Source organism: Thunnus albacares, chromosome 21 (genome assembly GCF_914725855.1).
Source record: "Thunnus albacares chromosome 21, fThuAlb1.1, whole genome shotgun sequence".
In the NCBI taxonomy this organism is placed as follows: Eukaryota; Metazoa; Chordata; class Actinopteri; order Scombriformes; family Scombridae; genus Thunnus; species Thunnus albacares.
The window spans coordinates 23,140,522-23,162,438 of NC_058126.1; the positions used below are offsets into that span (position 1 = coordinate 23,140,522).

Consider the following 21,917-nt stretch of genomic DNA (forward strand, 5'->3'; position numbering starts at 1 on the left):
TTTTATTTATTTTTTGTCTGAGAGTTTATTTGACATTGGATTAATATTGCAGACACATCACATAAATCATGATAATGTGCAAACACTGTTCACATCCATATCTGTTCACAAGATGTAGATAGTGCAATCTTTTTGTTTTGTTCCCTAAAAGCAAACAACATGGATTAAGCTGTATGATGTCATCACCATCTTATCATTTGGGTGGTTTCTAGGTGTGTCTGTGCACCAGGGGAGTTTCAGTGCCCTGGGGACCAATGTATCTCTGCAGACAGAGTGTGTGATGGACACAAAGAGTGTCCATCTGGAACAGATGAAGCTGTTTGTCCAACACTGTTCACACCCATATCTGTTCACAAGATGTAGATAGTACATTCTTTTTGTTTTGCTCCCTAAAGGCAAACAACATGGATTAAGCTGTATGATGTCATCACCATCTTATCATTTGGGTGGTTTCTAGGTGTGTGTGTGCACCAGGGGAGTTTCAGTGCCCCGGGGACCAATGTATCTCTGCAGACAGAGTGTGTGATGGACAGAGAGACTGTCCATCTGGAACAGATGAAGCTGTTTGTCCAAGTAAAGGTAGAAATAATAAGATAGCATTGACTGTTTCATAATTCATACCCAACTAATATAAAAATGTATGTCTGAAGCCAACTCATCCTGCATGATTTGAGTAAGTAATACAATTTCGGAAAAGGAATTTTAAACTCATGTCATCCTTTTTATGCGTAACAGTGACCTGTGCTCCCAACCAGTTTGCCTGTAGTGATGGAACATGTGTTGTCGCAAATAAGCTGTGTGATGGAACAAAAGACTGTCCAGCTGGAGAGGACGAGAACAGAACCAATTGCTACTCTGTTATCATAACACCAGCTCCTTCACCTTTCACCCCGACTGTGCCCACTTTAGGTAATGATAGTCATGATTTAGAGATTTAGGAGAAGTTTTTCAGTGTTCTGTGTTTCTTATAGCCCTCTGTCTCTTCAGCTTGTAGGTCCTATGAGTTCAGCTGTGCCACTGGTGGGCAGTGTGTCCCTCAGGCCTGGCGTTGTGATGGGGAGACAGACTGTATGGATGGTAGTGATGAGCAGCAGTGTCCTACACCCTGTGGCCCTGGCCAGGTGCCCTGCCTCAGCGGGGACCAGTGTGTGGATTACCAGCAGCTCTGTGACGGGATCCCGCACTGCAGGGATTCCTCAGATGAGAGCGTAGACAACTGTGGTACGTGGTATCGAATAATGACAAAAATATGTGTTTTGAGTATTTAAGGAATCCCATAGTTTATATCATGTGGCCACAGAAATGGACTTTTGTCTGAAGTCATGCTAATGTGCAATAATTCTGTCTTTCTCCTAGGCTCTACCCGAATACCTCCCTGCCCAGGAAGCTTCCCATGTGACAATCGCACCTGTGTGAACATGTCGCAAGTGTGCAATGGCGTCCCAGACTGTCCACGGGGCGAGGATGAGTTGGTGTGTGGTGAGTTCTCACAAGATAGGTAGAGTATGAGATGTGATGAGGGACAGAGTGATGGAGGAAGGGACCGCAGGAAGAAGGCGAAGGAAGGGAGCAAAGGAATGAATGAAGGAGAGAAAATAGTGAAGGAAGTTAACAGAAAAGCAGTGTACTTCCCAGTCTCTTATATTCACCAAGTTGAAGGCGACTGATTTTTGTGAACTTTGATATTAATGTTGAATAAAATATTTAAAATATTATTCTATCCCTGTGTTGCTTCATTTCCAGATAAAACTACAGTGCCCCCTGGCAGTAGGAATACCACTTTTACCTGTCCTGAATTCACCTGTATGGATGGATCCTGCATTCCCTTCAACATGGTAGATGCTGTTTTTTTGTGACAAATAAGACACACAAGATCTGATCTTGAGGGGTGAGGTCTGGAGGTTATACTCGAGGTTTTAGTTAAGTTGCAGCAACATTTCAACAAACAGCATGTCTTAATCAGAGCAAAAAGTTTTGACTTATTCAGAAAGCCTGTAAGAACTTTTGCATATTGGTAATATTGCTGTTTTTTAATTGAGTCATGGTCAGCATAAGGATGTGTCATATTAAACATAAGATAAAAGAAAAATGTGAAAAAGTGTGAAAAATGAAATTTTTTGCATAATTCATTCCTGGTTCATAGATATTCAATAGAATTTTTCACAATTAACTTATCGCAAGCAACAAAGAATATGCTTATTTCTTCCAGTTACATTTCACCAATCATGTTCACTAACCATGTCCTATTACCCAGGTGTGTAACGATGTGGCGGACTGCCCAGACTCCTCACTAGCACCACTTGGAAACCCCACAGATGAGCAAGGCTGTAGAAGCTGGAGCTCCTGGGGTCCCTGGAGCCCCTGCAGCGTCTCCTGTGGTACAGGCTCCATGAGCCGGCAGAGATCATGTCCTCCAGGAGACCCCCTGCGCCACTGTCAGGGCCAGGATGTCCAGAGGCAGCAGTGCTTCAACACCACCTGCCCCGGTAAGGAGGTGGAGATTAACTAAGGAATGAATAGGTATATTGAGAATTCAGTTTTGGTCTGGGAATTACTGTTGTCATGTCATGATAAAAAAAAATGAAACGTAAGAAGTCACAGGCATGTAAAGGTGAAGAAAATTGTCATCTCTTACCAGCTTAGTTTGAAAAATATTTGTTGGAAATTTTGACAGTGTTGCTGAAGTGTCAAATTGACATGGTTGAAAATAAAATATATATAATATATGTACTATATATAATACTATGATGTGATGGCTCTCTCCTTCCCGCCCAGTGGATGGTCAATGGCTGCCGTGGGTGAGCTGGTCAAACTGTTCCAGTGGTTGTGGCGGAGTGCAAGTCAGACACAGAGGCTGCATCCCTCCTCGCTATGGAGGACGGGATTGCTCCCAGCTTCCTGGATCATCCAACCTCTCCATGGAAATCAGTAAGAGCTGTCTGTGAAAATAAATTTGAACTACAATGAAACTACAGGAAGATTAATTTGAAACAAAAGATGTTGAGCTTAAGTTGTTTCTGGCTAAAAATCACTGGATAGAACCACAGAAAGAAATGCCCCAGTCCTCTACCATTGCAGAGGAAGAAACTGTTGGTACACCTGAATTCAAAAAAAAAAAGGAACCATTTCATTGGTAAAAAGTAGTTCCACAGTGATGTCTGTTGCTTTTCCATTTGAACTGGGACATTGTCTCTGGAAACACAAGTTGTGTTTTAAATTTTTTTAATTGTGAATTTTCAACGCAGTGAGCACCACAAACAAAATTCTATTTACTTTCATTGCTTGGAGGTGGAGGCAGAAACCTTAGAGACATGCAGTATATCTCAAAACTTGGACAAATAAAACCAAAACTATCTGCATGGTTAGATACCTCTGTAACTAAGAGAGAAAATATGCATTTTTGTAATTTGGGTGAACTGGTTCTTTAGTTCAGTCTTTGGACTTAGAAAGGACAAAGTATTTTTATACCAAATCAATCTGCATATAATTTTACAAATAATAATAATTATTATTATTTTATTATAATAAGTTATATTGTAATGGTACTGCTGATAGAAATGTTCAAACCTTCAAATGTCCAACAATTGTATTATTGCTCTTTATCTGATGGTGTTTGCTCAAAAATGTAAGTAAAAAAACAAGTTTGTCAAAGACAGTTTGATGGAAATTCACTTTGTGCTTCAATAGTCAGTAGTCAAAAAATATATATCTTTATTTCATTCTTCATTTTTTAATAAGTACACTCATGTATTTAAAACCTCCCTGCTCCCTCCTTTTCTTCCCTGTCCCATTTCAGCGCCTTGTCCTGACGATGGATGTGCCAACACCAGCTGTCCGGCTGGCCTGGTGAGACACAGCTGTGCTCCCTGTCCAGTGTCCTGCGCCCACATCAGTAGTGGAACGACCTGTGATCCCACAGCACCCTGCTTCTCAGGTCAGTCGCAGCAGAAAAGCTCTGGAAGAAATTTGGATCTTCTACTTTGAAATGAATATAGACATTTGCACAGTTAATATTGAGATTTCTCTCATAAGCTTTTTTTCTTACAACCCTGTCTCTATTTTCAGGTTGCTGGTGTCCAGAGGGCCGGGTGATGAGCCACAACCAGCAGTGTGTGTTACCAGAGGAGTGTGTGTGTGAGGTGGCAGGTGTGCGCTACTGGCCGGGCCAGCAGATGAAGGTGGACTGTGAGATTTGTACTTGTGAGAGAGGAAGGCCTCAGAGCTGCCAGCCCAATCCAGACTGCTCAGGTGAGTCTGTCAAATACACAAAATCCGTTTTTTCATTTCAAGGTCAACATCAGAATCCAAGGGGAATTTTTACTCACATAGCAGGCATCATTCTTCATCTGCCTTAATGTTTCAGCAATCATACACACTCACATTTGTCTTTCTGTAGTGCACTGTGGCTGGTCATCATGGTCTGAGTGGGGGGAGTGTTTGGGGCCCTGCGGTGTCCAGAGTGTCCAATGGTCTTTCCGTAGCCCAAACAACCCCATCAAATACGGAGACGGGAGAACGTGTAGAGGTATCTACCGGAAAGCCCGCCGGTAAGTGGACGTCTCTGTTTCTACAACACTGCTTCTACACTATTACACCTCTAGTTGTGGATATTTGTGGTTCATGGAGATGGATGATTCCTAATGATCTTGGTGACCCCAAAGACCTTCTGTCAAGTTCCAGTGTCAGATTTAAATTTTTCCCCCATCCAACACTTGCAGAGTTTTCTTTAAAACTAATAGTTGGATTTCCTATCAGCCTATCACCAAATGATATATAAATGCTTAGCTTTGTACACAAGATACCTCAAAAATACTAGGTTGTAAGTTTCTTGCAGATATTTGTGGTCCACTGAGGATTAAACCTTGTATAGCATCTCACAATCACATGAGCAGTTTTTATCAGAATGTACTGAGAACTTTCATGCTCTCTGCATGAGATATGTTTGTTTTTGTCATTACATATTTACTGGCTAGACTGCCATATTTGCTGTGGATATTCATGATCCACTGAGGATAAACTCTATGGACTCCAACTTATTTTGAACCATATTATGCAAAGTTACGTAATATGACAAATATCATACTTGTGGATCATCTACATTTCAACAACTCTCTGAGGTTGTAAAGTCATTCAACTTGGAACATTTATAGCATATTTGCATGCATTCCCTCACTCTTGTACTATTTGTGTGTGTCTGCAGGTGTCAGACTGACCCCTGTGATGAGTGTGAGTATCAAGGTCAGTCCCATGCTGTGGGACACAGATGGAGGTCTGAACCCTGCCAGTTATGTCACTGTCTGCCCAACCTGACAGTGCAGTGTTCGCCCTACTGCCCATACGCTGTCACTGGATGCCCACAGGTGAGAGAGGAATTGTGTTTGTGTGTGTGTCATGGGCATTTACTGTATACTGTGCCTGTTTTAAATGTGTTTGTGGAAATACGGTGTAGCACATTGGTACATTTGCTCACTTTTCTTTTTATGTTTGAGTAAGTAACTGTGTGAAACAAAGTTAATCTGTGTTTCAGTCTTATCTCATATAAACAGTCCAAACTCACTCCCTCCCTGTCACAATCTACAGCTCTGCTTCCTTTGTATCCTTTGCTTTTCCTGTTCATAATTGTGTCCCGTAGCAACTGAGTAGAATGTTGAATGTTCCTTTGTTTGTTTAGGGCCAAAGTCTGGTGCCTGGAGAGGGAGACAGATGTTGTTACTGCCAAGGTAAAGTCACGGGTTACACTGATTAAATGTCACCCTGTTTAATGGTGAATAAAATGATTGGCATTTACCAGTTATACATGACAAAGGGCACTACACGGCTAACCACTGATGTCACAGATGACTGGATCCCAATAAATGATAGGAAATGTTGCGGGATGCGCTTTTGGACATACACACAGACTCAATCTGTTTATTCCTTGGAGGGAGTGGTGGAGTGTTTTATTTTACTTTGTTAACCAATGTATCCTTTTTTCTAAGGTTCTTGTCACTTTCCGTCTCGTACTGACCACAGACATACAGTATCTCACAAAAGACCACTCACTAAAACTGTTGAGGAAAACTGTCAAACAGTAGTTGAATAGAGATCCAGCAATTTATCAAACAGGAACGTAGGAGTCAAGTAGCTCAAACTTCACAGAGATTACACAGGGATAAAGATTGTAAATTACCCCATACATATTATAACTAATATATGTAAAGTTTGTGCTTGTGAGTGCTTTTATGTTTTTAGATAATATTTCCTGTATAAACAGAAGCAGTTCACTTTGAAAGGAGTTTAGTCGTATGTGACAAACAGAAATGTGACAGTTAAAACATGTAATGGGAATGAACTGTACTATAACTAACAGAGCTCACCTAATAGATAATGATAGATAAATAATTAATAACACTGAAGGGAGAGTGTAATTTGACTTTAGCTACAGTCGAAAGTGTTAATAAAGTATGTTAAATAGTTGTAATTGATTGTAAAAAAAGAAAAGAAAAAAGAAACAGTAGTAGTTAGGTAATTTATTGTCTTGCCTTCTGTTTGTTACTTTTCAGACCAGCACTTATGGTAATATGTTAATGAAGTTCAAAGAAAAAATGGCCAAATTATAATGTAAATACTGCAATACTTCTGAAAAGCCTGTTTTGTCAGATTCCTTATCCCCCGACACTTCTTGTTCATTGTTGAAAATATGGATTAAGTGACGTTGTTCTCTTGACATTAATCTTTCTGTTTTACAACACATCTGCATGTAGGAGCCAATGACACCATTCCAGTGACAATCAGCCCTGCCACTGTGACTTCCAAGCCAGGAGAGGGCACTACACCCCTGGTTCCCACATATCCACTTCCTCCTGATGGTTAGTGTCTTTTTCATATGATCAGATGGTCATGTAATGTCAATGATAGAGTTAGAGGATCTCAGCATTTAGGACAGACGTCTATTATGTGATCATCTGAGGTTTCATCCATCTGTTTTCACTCTTTGTCATTTTCAATTCAATTTTCAGATGAGTGTTGGTCTCCTCTGGGTGTTCAGTCTCTCCCAGCTTCCAGTTTCAGTGCCTCGTCTCAGCAGACTGGTCACCCCCCTGAGGCAGCTCGTCTTCATGGCTGGGACCCCCATAGGGACCTTCAGGTATATCAGGACCAATTTAGACCAGCGGTTTATACAGTACAGCCTGACTTTTTACTGGCACACATGCATCCTGCTGGAATTTACCAGGAATTTTCTAGATTGTTAAGCAAGTTGTTAAATGCCCACCAGCCTCAGGGCTGCCGTTCTCATCTGAGCTTTGAAAAAAGACAAAATACAAAAGTTTGGTGCCTCAGGTTTTTGCTTAAAAGTATAGTTAGACATTTTGGGAACTATACTGATTTACTTTCTTGCCTAGAGTTAGAGTTTTATTTGTGTTCTACTGTGCTACTTTTCAAGTGTAATATTGTGCAACATGTAACATTAGGTGTGCAAAATGTTTATTTTCAGGGCTGGAGTCCAGAACCAGAGGAGTATAAGGACCTGCCACAGCGGAGCCCTGAGGGACACAGTGGCAACACACAAAGCCCCTACCTACAGATAGACCTACTGAAGCCATACAACATCACTGGTAAACATTTATGCCTGCACATGCAATCGTAATACAATTCAAATTCTTGATGTAGTGTGATGTGTACTCTTGAATTTTTTCATCAATCCACATATCTTCTCATTTAAATTGTGATTTAATTGTCTTTCTCCCTCTGTTCTTCGTCTTTCTCAATCCTAATCCAGGTGTGCTAACCCAAGGTGGTGGTGTGTTTGGCACTTATGTATCTAGTTTCTACCTCCAGTTCAGCCAGGATGGCAGACAGTGGTATACTTACAAAGAGCTCATTGCTGATGCCCGGCCCAGAGCCAAGGTCTGACACCGAACCAAGTCCAAGCAACTTTTCAGCATTTACTTTAAAGTCTTTAAATCAATCTATTATCGCTGTCCCCCTAGGTTTTCCTTGGTAACCATGATGATCGAGGGGTGGCTGAGAGCAGACTGGACAGGATGGTGTCAGCTCAGTTTTTCCGCTTGTTGCCACATGACTTTCAGAATGGCATCTACCTTCGCCTTGAGATCATGGGCTGTGGAGATGGTTAGTGGATAGTTCATGGCTACTTTGTTGGTGTTATATACATATTTTGTGCACAAATTGGGTTCTAAAATGCTCTCCTCTCCTTTCCTCCCCTCTCCTCCAGGTTATCGCTGGTTGACTACCCCCACTCCTCCCTCCCCAGTCTCCCCAGTAGGAGGCTGCAGAGAGAAGGAGTTCCAGTGTGAGAATGGTCGCTGTGTGCCAGCAGGTCCACTGGGAGTTGTCTGTGATGGGGTCAACGACTGTGGTGATGGATCAGATGAGAAGTACTGCGGTGAGCTTTCCATACTAACACACCTTTGACTTTTATTAACTTCTTACTTAACTTCTCATGGGTTTTGTAATTCACACAAACCAAAAATGAATATAGAATCATTCTTACTCCTTGTGATCATTCCTCACATGCAGGTACACAGCCCTCCTCTACAACCACCAGTCCACGCAGCTGCCCTGCTGGTCAGTTCTCCTGCCCTCCACCAGGGGGCTGCATTGAGGCAGGGCAGCGTTGTGATGGGATTCCCCACTGTCCCAGAGGAGAGGATGAAACTGGCTGCCACCCACACGAAAACATCACCCAGTCAGACAGGTGGAGTGGCGTTATCATTATTTGTGGCAGTATTAATATTAGTAGTTACTTTAATTTTGGTGTTTGATAAATCACAATTTTGTTTATCCATAAATTGTGCTTATTGCTGATCTATCATCTCTTACATTCTTTTTTGTATATTAAAGTTATAAAATAAGATATTAGCCACTGTATTTACTTCTTGTCATTGTTGTGTGTCAATCTACAGACCATACACACCCACCCCTTCCCCTCTGAGGACTCCATCCAGAGCTGCTGTTACTCATCCTGCAGTAACACCAACGGTAAAGAAACATTTCAGGAAATCGTCAGTTCCTCCAAAATCTCCATTTCAGTGTCACTGCTGTTTATACACCGTTTATGAACATGTAGGAGTATTAATACTTTATTAATGAATTACCTCGTCATTAGGGCACCACCTCCTTTTTAGTTAGGATTTGTTAGTGCCAGGAGGGAGCACTAACCCTTGTTCAGTTTAATCAATGAATTAGTCTCACAATCGTAAGTTTTTGTCCCAAACAGTGACCTCTGTTTACTGCAGCTCAAAGAAACAAGCAAACACTTTTAGGATAAATGAAGACATTTATTAATAGCTTAACGTCTTGAGGATACATGATAAAGCATAGATAATATAATATATACAGATAATATACAGAACATAATAAATAAAAAGAAAGTAAAATAAATAAATAAATAAATAAGGCCTAAGAATGATAAAAATTAATAAAGAAAATTATTCAGCAAGAGTGGCTCGAAGTGCATGACTCGAGGCTTAACGATTGTACTGGGAAATGCTAAGGGAGAAGCTCATTCAACTTCTCTAAATAAATTCTTTAATTTTAGTGTTATTCGACATCAACCCTTGATCACAAAGCCATGTCATGCCTTACTGTTGAGGTGTGTCGTCTTGGTAGAGGCGTCATCTTGGCAGGTCCAGCGTTGTTTGATGCAGCATCACCAGCGGTGTTGCAGTGAAAGAGCCCGTATCAGCTGTGGGTGGTGGTGCATCTCAGTGGATGCAGAGGCATTGAATGCTGGTAAAGAATCAAGCCGTTTCAGGCTGCTCTGGCAGAGTCTTCACTTCTGGGTTGCAGTCTTGCTCTCAGAGAGCAGTTTCAAGTATTCTTCTTTTTCTTCTTTTTCTTCTTCTTCTTCTTCTTCTATTTCAAGGGTTTAAGTTGCAGATTCAGGCTTTTGGTTGGCTTGTAGTAACTTAAGTTGAGTGTTGAACAAAGTTTAGTCTGACTATGCTCAAGTCTTCAGCGGCGTCTACTTCAAAATAAAATACTGTACTTGTTTACGTATGTGTGTTGCAATAAAGGGTTAAATACAGATATGTTTGGTTGAAAAAAAATAAAAGAGACCCCGTAAGAGTTTTCTTGAGTTCTTAGAGGCCAGCTCAAAGAAGTGTGTTCTAAAGGGTTTCACGTCGAATTATTGATGAATATTCAATTTCTTCGTTCCAGGGGCTTTAGGTGTGGCTGGTGCTTTGCAGCCTGCGTCTCCTGAAGTAAATAATTTGGTGAAATATAATTCTGAGTTTTTACATGCAAAAACTCACACTTCAAGTCACTGTTGCCTATTATTTCACATTAAAGCTGTAAACACATTCTTTTCATTATGTCCAAACATTCATGATATTTCTGATTAATAACGGTTCTGTCAGCTTGTGTATTTGTGAAACCATTCAAAAACAGTTAAGCAGTTTACATGATTCATGATAAGTCAGTTCTTCTAATAACAAACATTAATCTTCATATTAACACTTCACGATGTCTAAGCATACAACCTTCATTAGTTCAACTTTCTCAAACTATTTACACAACTTAAACTATCTACTGAAATAAAGTTTAATACCATAGTGAAAGGAAATAAAGTCAGGCAACACTTGTGTGATTAGATTACTTTCAGAAACATATTTAAATATAAGTTGACATAACTTACTTCATAATATAAAAGCATTCAACATGTCTATTGTGAAACTTGAAATGAAACTTTAAACTCAAATCCTTCAAATAGTATCTTTACATTCTTATTATTTTAGAAACTTCATTCTTTCAACCAAACTACTTGTTCAGACTCAGGTCCAAGTGGCCTTTAGGTCTTTGACTCTGTTGAGCATCACTGATCAACCCCCACTTAGAGGGTTACAAAGGTCAGTTCTGCAGAATTTATAAGAGCAGACCCAAGGGTCTCTTATAAATTTTGGAATCCAGGGAGTCTGTCTCTTATTTTCCTTAAGAATCAAAGATTAGTTGACAGAGTTAATGAACAAGCCCTTATGTATTCCAGTCAAGAATTAGACAAAATCCAAAGGGCACTAGTGTTAATATAGGTTCATATCATATATATAACATATAACAATTTATTTTCTAATATATTTACAGGATGGAGGCCCAGGACATCGCGGTGAGTGTTAAATACAATTTAGATTTATTTATTTTCCGTGGACTTGAGTTCTTCATTTTGAAAATCTCAGTTGTTGGCCTTCGGGGCCTGATTGTCTCTCTTAGTCATGTCACAGTCTCATGTATGGGTCAGAAGTATGGTGTTCCTTTTGATTAGTTAAACAAGTCAAAATGAATGTGAAAGGAAATGTTCTCATATTGCAAGTCGCAGCTTGCTTTTTGCAAATTTGAATAATTTCACATTTTCAAATAAAATGTTCAAATTTTGCGTCAGACCCGATGCTTTAGTGTGTTGTATCTGAGGTGTTCAGAATGCCAAACTGGCTGTGTGAATGGTATCAAGAGTCCTAATATTCTACAGGCATCTGCTCCTCTCCCCTTGGATTGGAGGATGGGAGAATTCGTTACGGTCAGTTGACCTCATCCTCACATCGTGAGAACAACCCTGCTGATGCTGGCCGACTAAACATAATCCCCAACGTGTGAGTGATCTGATCTTTGTATGTTTATCACAACTAAATGGTATTATAGCCTAAACATGTGATGCAGTTTTCTGCATGCATGTACTGTAAAAATCTTTTGATATATAGTATTTTGCTGTTAAATTTTTAAAGGAGATAATAAAGGAGATTATAAAGCACTCACAAAAATGATAAAAGATTTCTTCTATGGCACTTGTAGTCAGGTTATGGAGCCAGGATGGAGCCCCTTGCCTACAGACCCACAGCCATATTTTCAGGTGGACTTCCTGGAGCCCACGTGGGTATCAGGGGTGGTGACCCAGGGCAGTGAACGTATGTGGGGTTACCTCACTAAATTCCGCCTGGCCTTTGCCCTGCACAGCAGCCTCTTCACAGACTATACTGAGAGTGGCAGACATGGTGGCCCTGCAAAGGTAGTTGTAGTCAGTTGGACATTTGAAGTCATATTTAACATCAAGTTGTTTCTGTATTTGCATAAATCCTCATACAGTGAAATGTGTTATGATCATGTTGGGGAAAGCAAAGCCTCTTTACATGTGGTCTTCTTTTTTGTGGTGTAGGTGTTCGAGGTGCGGATGGTGGGCAGGACCCCTGTGACCCGCTGGCTTGGTCGGCTGGTGAGAGCTCGCTACCTGCGCATCATCCCCGTGGAGTTCAGACACACCTTCTACCTGCGTGTTGAGATCCTCGGCTGCAGAGGAGGTGAGGAATTGAGTCTCTGAATGTTCACTCTTGTTTTCCCGAACTAATGGTTGGCTGTAAAACTGACTTCCCACCACAAATGAAACAACTTTTCCTTCTGCTATTGTAGATGAGCTAGTGACACCCAGCAGTGTGACGACGTCTCCCTCTGATGGTGGGAAAGTGACGGTGCAGCGCTGTAAGCCAGGCCAGTTTGCCTGCCTGCACAGTGAAGAATGTGTCCCTGTCTCTGTGCTTTGTGACGGTCAAGTGGACTGCAAGGACCATTCAGACGAGATCAACTGTGGTGAGAGCTGATGATGTTTATTCATATACATTTTGCATTCTTGTTCCTCTGAATCATGGCACACCACTCATACCAAATCCCATCCCTCCATGTATGATAAATTGATAAAAAAATGTAAATGTGACAGATTTGTCAAGAAACATACGGTACCTTCTTCAGGTACAGCTCCAACCAGAGGCTCTCCAGGGCTGCAGAACCAGACCAGCTCCACAGGGAGACCAGGTTTCCACAGTACAACAGGTGCCCCAGGCCTCCATACCACCAGGTCCCGAGGTGGTCTTCCTAGTGTGGCTACACCAGGAGTCACAGGTCAACCCGGACTTCAGAAGACTACAACCTCAAGCACTGGTATACATAAGTACAGCAACTGTTTATCAAATGTGTTGTTTTTTGGCAGTAAGGAGTAGATAGCTTTAAATGTTTCAGTAAAACAAACTTGTCGCCTGTCTTTCTCTCTGAAACAATCAGGTCATTGGACCACCAGACCATCTGTCTATCCAGGGGTCACCACAGGTCAGCCTGGGCTTCATCTCACCACATCACTCCACCCTGGAAGGCCTGGGTTGCAAACCACAAAAGGTGAGAGAGTCTTGCTAGTGTAGCTAGTTAACCAGACAGGACCCATTGTTTAACGCACTTCATACAGAAAAGACAGATTGTAACTTCTATTCATTTACAGCGCCCTGGATCACCTCGACCCCCCATGATGGTGGCCTACCCAGGGTGCTTTGCGTGGAGGGCCAGTTTGCATGCCGGTCATTTGGCTGTGTGGACTCGGCGCAGGTGTGTGACGGCAGGCAGGACTGTTTGGACGGGTCAGATGAAGAAAGCTGTGGTACGCATCAATAACCTGCCAGGGGACAAACCAGTGGAAGCACATGAAATTAGAATTATTTAAATTCTACACACCACCGATTGATGATATTTGTCCCACAATGGACCCCACACACATGTAAAATATAAAATTAAATGAAAGAAAATAATTTTCAGTGTTCTTTGATGTGTTATTCCTGGAAAAGCCCTTCGAAAATGTCATCAAGTTCTGTTATTGTTTTCTCATGTCTACTCAGGCACCACAGCTAGACCAGCAGTGACTCCACAGCGCCCCGTGGTGCCCAGCCCCTGCTCTCCCAAGCAGTTCTCCTGTAACAGCGGGGAGTGTGTTCACCTGGACCGCAGGTGTGACCTGCAGAAGGACTGTGTGGATGGGTCAGATGAGAAAGACTGTGGTAAGATGTATGTTTATCTCAAAAGTGGTAATAAGACCAAACAGGGAAATCTTCATATAATTTTTGCTCCTCTCTCCTCTAGTGGACTGCATCATGTCCCCGTGGACAGCATGGAGTGCGTGCAGTGTGTCCTGTGGTCTGGGCTCCTTGTTCCGACAGAGGGACATCTTGAGGGAGGCTCTGCCTGGAGGGGCCTGCGATGGGGCCCAGTTTGACAGCCGAGCCTGCTTCCCTCGAGCGTGTCCAGGTCTCCTACTGTCATCCTTTAGAATTTGATGCTTCTTTCATAAGTATGATATCCAATATAATGGTAATCTCAACCTCATGCCTACCTGTGTCCTCCTTTAGTTGACGGTCATTGGTCAGAGTGGACAGAGTGGTCAGAGTGTGATGCTGAGTGTGGAGGGGGTGTCAAGCAGAGGAACAGAACCTGCTCTAATCCTCCACCTAAGAACGGTGGGCGAGACTGTGAGGGCATGACCCTGCAGAGCCAGAGCTGCAACAGCCAGCCCTGCACCAAAGACACTGGCACACAGACAGGTGACTCATACTCTGTCAAATACTATTTTCTGCTGTTGGTATTAAAAGTCTTGAAGTATTTTCTTCTATCCTGAGGATAATAGTGTGATACCTTATCACTTAGATTATTGTATTGCTGCATGATTAAATCTGTGAACTTCTTTCAATGAATGACTGTATTCTCTGACTCGTTCAGGTTGTGTTGGCGGCATGGTGCTGGTGACTGAGGCAGACTGTCAGGCTGGGAGAGTCGAGCCCTGTCCTCCTACTTGCTCACATCTCAGCTTGACCAGCAACTGCACTGCAGCATGTGTACCGGGTAGGACACGCAGTGAATGAACACCATACACTATTTGGATCTTTCATTTTCATAATGTTCAGTTGAATTAAAAACACTGGATTTATTGCACTTGAGAGGGAAATACCATGCTCAAAATTTAAATGGTCTTCTAAATGAAGCGAAAGGCTTGTGCTCATTCTGATCCCATTATTGTTCATAAAAAAGTAAATACATAATAATGCCTCTTTTATATGTTTGTGTAACTTCTGCTGCTATAATAAAATTGTTAGAGGCACTGATAATGTTCTGGAACCTGCCAGTCAACCGATTTATGACTATGATGCAACTAGTCTGTATATATTCCCTGTACACACAGTCTGTACACACACAAATACACTCTGTTAAATCATTCTGTAAAACAAAAAAATGTCATAAACCATCTGCATTGCAGCAATGCCGATGTTTATTTTTGCTAGAGAGATAGTTGCTCATTAACTTTCATCTAAAACACTGATTAAGACATAAATTGTGTCTTTCTCCAGGGTGTCGCTGTCCCAATGGTATGTACCTTCAGGAGGGACGATGTGTGAATGCCAGCCAATGTGTCTGTCATTGGAACGGCCAAACGCTGCGGCCAGGACAGGCAGTCAGCAGGGACCAGTGTACCACATGGTGGGAGACACAGACACATTTATTTTTTACTTTGGATGTGGGCCTGGTTTTCATAACTGATGGCATTTCTAAAATTCAGTCTAAAATGAAGTTTCTAAGTAAACCCTCATGACTTCAATTCTGCTGATGTTTGGGTTTAGATTGCAAGTCAAAGTGTTTTTCAAGCACACTTAAATTTGTCCCAGTACTGTATTGGACCACTGGATTCTACTTTATAATGAATGTTGCTATTGAGTTTGTAAATAAGTAAAAAAAAAAAGCATATTTATTTCCCATTTATTTCATCAGTGTGTGCAGAGATGGACAAATCATCTGTGACCCTTCCAGCTGTGTGGCGAGCTGTCAATGGTCAGTCTGGTCGTCATGGTCACCATGTGATGTGACATGTGGAATGGGGCTACAACAACGCTACAGGTGAGCTTATTTAACGTCATAGATTTCCACAACACCTTATTCTTTGATGGACGGAGCACTTAAACAGTTAACAGAGGCCTCGATGTCCTTGTTGACAATGTTAATGATAAAATATAGCTGCAAGTGGCAATTAATGGGTTCAAACCTTTTTGTGCTCAACAGAAGATAGCAGCTCAATCAGCCGAAATGAAAGCTGTGAGCAGTAATGAGTGGGTGTCAGGTTTGACAAAGCTGAGTCACTTCAGCTAATTCTGTTTAAAGAAGGAGTGAGACCAATCACACACTTGTTTCATCATCACAAAGCCTGCAGCATTTCAATAATTAAGCGCTCAAACTTCCGCCATTTGTCCCCCCTTTTGAATGTGATAGAAACTCGGTGTGTATGTTCAGGAGGTAGTGCAGGATGTCTCCAGTGAGTTTAATCAATCATTGCTCAAAGGCATCATGAGTTATAAGCAAATATGTGATAGGCTGCGCTCACCAATCAGTATGGCACTTCAGATTTTGGTTTTTACTTGCCCCCAGAGCATGTGCACCAATTTTAGTGAAGTTCTGTCCACTGGGTTTCCATCTGGCTGATTGGGCTCATATTTCTTGAGAAGCACATGCACATCATTTCCAGTTATTGGGCCAAGTTTCATGGTTTTCAGTCATTCCGGCTCATTCCGGCAATTTAAGCTGCTGCAGCAGAAAACAAATAATAATAATGACAATAAACCAGCATAAACTCAGTAGGGTTCTACTCCTTCAGGGCTTGAACCCTAATTAAGAATCTCATTAGATACAGTTGCTCCTGCACAAATCACAAAAAGGCAATTAATTCACAAATGACTCTGGGAAACTGCTGCAATTTGTCAGCTGAGAAGAAATTGTTGAAAAGCTGAGAGACAATGGAGGAAAAGCAAATTACATGTTCATTTTGACATTTTTAAAAATCAAGTTATAATCTACAATAAAGCATTCAAAGAGAGACAAGCCCATTTCTTAAAGATTATTTCAGAAAACCAAAAGTGCTTATTTCCACAATGGACAGTCTTCTAAATCCATCACCTGCTCTCAGTCTTAATAATAAATCAACTCTTAAATAAAAGAATTTGCATTTAAGAAAATTCCATTTTCTATTAGAGCCAGCAATGTAAATACAGACACTCAAACTCCCTGGGATCTCCCTGCCCATGGGCCTCCATCTATTATGGTATCCTTTGATATGATGTCAGAAGATGCCATCAGTGAAGTAATTAGCAGGATGAAAGTAGCGTAAAAGCAAAATGAAGTATAATAAACTCCTCTCTTAATTTAGGCATCTTCCTCACAGCTTTCAAGACTTCAATGGTAAAACCTCTCCTCAATAAATCCAATCTAGATTACTCGGAGCTAAACAATTACTGACCCATTTCTAATCTACCTCGGTAAACTTTTAGAGAAAATTATTTTAAATCAACTACTTGTTCATCTAACCAACAGCATTTCAGAAAAACTCCAATCTGGTTATTGAGCAAACCACAGCAATGAGACGGCCCTGCTGAAAGTTGTAAATGACCTGAAAATTATTGTGAATCCAAACAATGTGGCTGTCCTTCTTCTCGTAGACCTCAGTGCAGCATTCGATACAATCAACCATGAAATTTTAATTGACAGACTTGAGAAATGAGCGAGTCTCTCTGACCGTGTTTTTGCTTGGTTTCAATCTTATTTAACTGTTTTTTTGACAGTTTTTTGTCAGTCTGGGTGCTTATGTATCAGAGGCTTATGGTATTGAATATGGTATTCCTCAAGGAAGCATTCTCGGTCCAATTTTGTTTTCATTATACATACTCCCACCTGGAAACATTATTAACCATCACCACATCAATTACCATTTTTAGGCTGACCACACACAATTTTACATCTCTGTATCGCCAAATGACCCCAATGCACTGCATTCTCTCATTGACTGTCTCATTGACATTAATGTTTGGATGGGTAAAAACTTTTTTAAAATTAAATGAGGAGAGAACTGAAATTCTTTTAATTGGACCCAAAGCAGCAAGGAAAAAAAAACTGCAATCAGTGCTTGATGGTCTTAGCAAACAGATTAAAACACAAGTCACACACTTTTAGTTCTCATTTTAACAAGGTCATTAGAACATCCTTTTTTATCTCATAAATATTGCCAAAGTCAGACCTTTTTTAACTCAGAGTGATGCTGAAATGCTCAGTCATGCTTGTATTTCTAACAGTGTAGACTACTGTAATTCCCTTTTTACTGGATTACCTAAAAAGTCTATAAGAAAGCTAGAGCTAGTTCAGAATGCTGTGGCCAGTCTTAACTAAAACAAAGAAAATCGATCACATCGTCCCACTGCTGGAGACACTGCACTGGCTACCTGTATCTTTTAGAATTGATTTTAAAATTCTTTTACTTTTTATAAAGCTTTAAATAACCTTGCTACCCCCTACGTCAGAGATCTTCTTTCATTTTATGTTCCAGCCAGATCATTTAGGTCCTCCACTGCTTCTCTTTTAAATGTTCCTTTTGTGTCCCATAAAACTAGCAGTGAGGCTGCCTTCTGTTTTTATGGAGTACACTGCCTCTGAACACTAGGAAATTAAACACATATCTTTTAAATCTGGCATTCAACTGTAATTTGGAGTAATGTTACAGCTTTAGCCTAGTCTTTAAATTTTAATCATTGCTTTTTATATCATTTTATCCCTGGTGTTTACTTTATTGACTTTTATTCTATTTTTGAAACTAGTCTTATTGTTGTAATTTTAAGTCTTGCAAAATCTTATTTATTGTTGTCTATTTTGCTTTTATTTATTTTTGTCTGTGTTTTAATCTTGCTATGTGAAGCTGCATGTTTGAATGAAAGGTGCTAATTAAGTTGAGTTGAGTTGTTTTTTTATCCTAACGTGCTAATTTTTCCCTGCTGTATTTGTTTTCCTGCTGCAACACATGTTTATATTAAGTTCATTCTCATTATTCAGTTCTGTCTCAATGCTCTTGCTATGGACTCATTGCTGTGCTGTTTATACACTAACCATATTTGGATAAGGTTGATGAACAGAATCGATTCAGTCCTTGTCTGACTTTGTCTCCTCAGGTCCCCAGTGAACCCAGCAGGAGCAGTCAGAGTCCAGCCCTGTCCAGGAGACTCCTCTGAAGCCCGCCGCTGCTCCAGCCCCTGCCTCCCTGGTATAACTATTCACACACCACGCACACTTAGTGACACTGATGCTGTCACACTGTATGCTTTCACCTTTGTTTTTAGCCATAAAAATAGTCACAGTTGGGTGTTGTTATGTGTTTAGTTTTGGATATTTCTTTGGAATATGGAATTTGTACTGCATGCTTTAAATCAAAGACCAGCAAAAGAAAGACTTCATAGTGTTAATTTTATTTTTGATCATCTATTTAAATATATTTTGCATAAGGTACTTTTGTGTTTGTATGTTCATTGGATTATCGAATAAAATTGCTCACTCACACTCTCATCATGTGAGGATGATAGGATGACTTTGCCCTCCTCTTGTTGTGCAGTGCAACCAGATGGAGTTTGGGGTAAATGGAGCGGCTGGTCAGAGTGCAGTAAGACATGTTTCCACCACGTAGATGATGTGGGAATCAGGCGACGATTCCGCAGCTGCAACAAAACACTCACGTCCTTCAACCACACACACGCGCTCTCTGCCTGCGATGGAGACAGCGAGGAGCAAGAGCCTTGCAACACTGTCCAGTGTCCAGGTATGACAGATGTAGACTCACACAGAAACCACCATGTCCATAATTCCTCTGTTCCCTCCACTCTCCACATATGATCTGTTAGGATAGAATAGATAAACAAAAAGACTGATTTTAATTGTAAATTTCCAGTGAATGGTGGCTGGTCAGAATGGTCACCATGGTCTCAGTGTTCTTCTGAGTGTGACTCTGGTGTCCAAACAAGAGAACGATTCTGCACTTCACCGTCACCACGACATGGGGGAAACAGCTGCTCTGGGCCACATATACAGACAAGAGACTGCAACTCCCATCCCTGCTCAGGTAATGCAACCAAATTATAAGAGCACCTGATAATGTAAAGCAATCTGTCTGTTCTGTCAATTCATCTCTCTAGTTATATATTTCAGGCCCTAGTTTGTGGTAATTTTGTATTACATTGCATTATATTTTCAGTTGTTCCTGTTGTTTGTCCCCCGCTACAATGAATTCCTGAGTGTGCATGTGTTATTTCCACTCCTCGTCTCAGGTGTGTGTCCGGAGGGCATGGTGCACATGACAGCAGCTGAGTGCAAGGTTCATGGCGGAGCATGTCCACGGGTGTGTTTGGACATGACCTCCACTGAGGTGCAGTGTGCCACCGCCTGTTACGACGGCTGCTACTGTGCCCCAGGCTTCTACCTGTTCAATGGCAGCTGTGTGCCCCTGGCACAGTGCCCATGTTACCACCAGGGGGAGCTGTACCCAGCTGGTGCCACCCTGCCTGTCGACACCTGCAATAATTGGTACTGTACTGACAAAAAGACAAAAATCATACCTCTATATAATCTAAAACTTGAAATGAATACAGTTAATGTTGGAATGCAGTGATATTTCTAAAATGAAATGTCACATGTTGTGTCTCAAACAGCACCTGCACTAATGGAGAAATGGTGTGTGGAACAGCTGCCTGCCCTGGTAAGTGACTTTACTGTTGAATACAGTTTTAGATGTACATTTATCATCTCTCCATCCCTCCCTCTCTCAGTCTTTAATTCTTCTCCTCTATGCTAGTTTCTCTCTTATTGTCTCTTTCTTTCTCCGTCTTTATCCTGTGTGTATGTGTGTTTCTCAGTGGACTGTGGCTGGAGCAGCTGGACGCAGTGGAGCGCTTGCAGTCGAACATGTGATGTTGGTGTGAGAAGGCGCTACCGCTCGGGAACCAATCCCCCTCCAGCGTTCGGAGGCCGTACATGCAAAGGAGAGAGGGTTGGAATTGACACCTGCAGCATTGAACCCTGTTTCGGTGAGGGGACGTCCTCGCTGAATAATGTTATTGTACATAGAATGCAAGGAGAGTGTATGGTACCCTCGGATTCTAAAGAAGCTGGTCTTGTTAGAATGGCCGGTTTTCTTTTTTTTCCAGTGTGCATTGTAAGAAATTAAAAACAAACCACATCAGGAAGTTAATCCCGTTGTAATGTGTCTTAGGCGTGAAGGAGCCATGGAGTGCCTGGTCAGAATGCTCAGTGACATGTGGAGGAGGTTACAGGACCCGAACCCGTGGGCCCATCCGAATCCACGGCACCCCTCAGCAGTTCAGCGCCTGTAACCTGCAGCCATGTGGTACAGCAAGCACTACACACTCATCTATAAATACTAATAGGTTTAATGACAGGATTTTACAAATGGGCAACAGATATATTCTACAACCTCTGTCAGATATTTATTGCATTAGATGGTGTTTTTGCTCCAGACCACAGCATTAATAACCTGTAAGGAAACCCATTTTTAAGATCTTAATGGTGCTCCAACAGACTTACAGAAAGCCTTGGATAATTCATGATTATTCTAATACATCCAATCACAATCTGTAAAATTGATGCTAAAAGGAAGAGAGTAGAAAAAAGAAGGCACATAGTAGATGTTTCTATAGTTTATGGCAACAATCAATACAATCAATAATTAAATTGAATTAATTTCATTGCCACATTAATTGATAATACATATTGTTATTTGATTCCCATAATTCATGTTAATGTTGGTGTATCAAGGAACTTCTGTTTTGTGAGTATCAGACAACAAGGACTCGCTGATGTCCAGTGTTTAATAAAAGTTTGTGTTTTTGATTATACAAGTATTATATAGTAGAGTATTTTTTACTGATCTCTGTTTGGAATCTGCTGCTGTTTCAGGTGACGGCAGAGTGTGTCCGCCTGGCCAGGAGTGGAAGCAGTGTGTGAGGGGATCAGTGTCGTGTACAGACCTCTCGATGGACCTCAGCAGTAATTGTACACCAGGCTGCCAGTGTCCACACGGGACTATCCAGCAGGTGGTTGGAGCGGCTATACAGAAATACAGAGAACAGCAAATATAGAAAGAGTAATTACACCCTTATTTTTCATTGTTCGCCATATTCCCAGGATGGTGTTTGTGTCCAGGAGTCTGACTGTCGCTGTGACGTGGATGGAGAGCAGTACAAACCTGGGGACATCGTCCCAACAGACTGCAACAACTGGTAAATAACTGAGTTTCTTCTTTAATT

At 41.3% G+C, this 21,917-nt stretch overlaps 1 protein-coding gene across 5 annotated transcripts in view; it reads left to right on the plus strand.

Annotated features, from left to right (window-relative positions):
• Positions 1-21,917, plus strand: part of sspo (SCO-spondin) — a 91,084-nt gene that overhangs the window by 31,415 nt on the left and 37,752 nt on the right. For all 5 annotated transcript variants that reach the window (XM_044339310.1, XM_044339313.1, XM_044339312.1 and 2 more), the window contains 43 exons: positions 458-579; positions 736-909; positions 988-1,221; positions 1,357-1,479; positions 1,744-1,835; positions 2,255-2,486; positions 2,776-2,928; positions 3,797-3,934; positions 4,066-4,248; positions 4,397-4,547; positions 5,201-5,360; positions 5,672-5,720; positions 6,744-6,848; positions 6,999-7,126; positions 7,475-7,595; positions 7,760-7,887; positions 7,971-8,112; positions 8,216-8,386; positions 8,521-8,698; positions 8,907-8,982; positions 11,086-11,107; positions 11,468-11,588; positions 11,788-12,001; positions 12,149-12,290; positions 12,400-12,576; positions 12,736-12,924; positions 13,045-13,155; positions 13,256-13,411; positions 13,647-13,805; positions 13,888-14,052; positions 14,154-14,345; positions 14,521-14,643; positions 15,147-15,276; positions 15,565-15,690; positions 18,777-18,868; positions 19,214-19,417; positions 19,547-19,717; positions 19,923-20,178; positions 20,304-20,350; positions 20,508-20,678; positions 20,864-20,998; positions 21,568-21,704; positions 21,796-21,890. In XM_044339310.1, the coding sequence (XP_044195245.1) occupies positions 458-579; positions 736-909; positions 988-1,221; positions 1,357-1,479; positions 1,744-1,835; positions 2,255-2,486; positions 2,776-2,928; positions 3,797-3,934; positions 4,066-4,248; positions 4,397-4,547; positions 5,201-5,360; positions 5,672-5,720; positions 6,744-6,848; positions 6,999-7,126; positions 7,475-7,595; positions 7,760-7,887; positions 7,971-8,112; positions 8,216-8,386; positions 8,521-8,698; positions 8,907-8,982; positions 11,086-11,107; positions 11,468-11,588; positions 11,788-12,001; positions 12,149-12,290; positions 12,400-12,576; positions 12,736-12,924; positions 13,045-13,155; positions 13,256-13,411; positions 13,647-13,805; positions 13,888-14,052; positions 14,154-14,345; positions 14,521-14,643; positions 15,147-15,276; positions 15,565-15,690; positions 18,777-18,868; positions 19,214-19,417; positions 19,547-19,717; positions 19,923-20,178; positions 20,304-20,350; positions 20,508-20,678; positions 20,864-20,998; positions 21,568-21,704; positions 21,796-21,890 (6,195 nt within the window). The remainder of the gene's footprint in view (positions 1-457; positions 580-735; positions 910-987; positions 1,222-1,356; positions 1,480-1,743; positions 1,836-2,254; positions 2,487-2,775; positions 2,929-3,796; positions 3,935-4,065; positions 4,249-4,396; positions 4,548-5,200; positions 5,361-5,671; positions 5,721-6,743; positions 6,849-6,998; positions 7,127-7,474; positions 7,596-7,759; positions 7,888-7,970; positions 8,113-8,215; positions 8,387-8,520; positions 8,699-8,906; positions 8,983-11,085; positions 11,108-11,467; positions 11,589-11,787; positions 12,002-12,148; positions 12,291-12,399; positions 12,577-12,735; positions 12,925-13,044; positions 13,156-13,255; positions 13,412-13,646; positions 13,806-13,887; positions 14,053-14,153; positions 14,346-14,520; positions 14,644-15,146; positions 15,277-15,564; positions 15,691-18,776; positions 18,869-19,213; positions 19,418-19,546; positions 19,718-19,922; positions 20,179-20,303; positions 20,351-20,507; positions 20,679-20,863; positions 20,999-21,567; positions 21,705-21,795; positions 21,891-21,917) is intronic.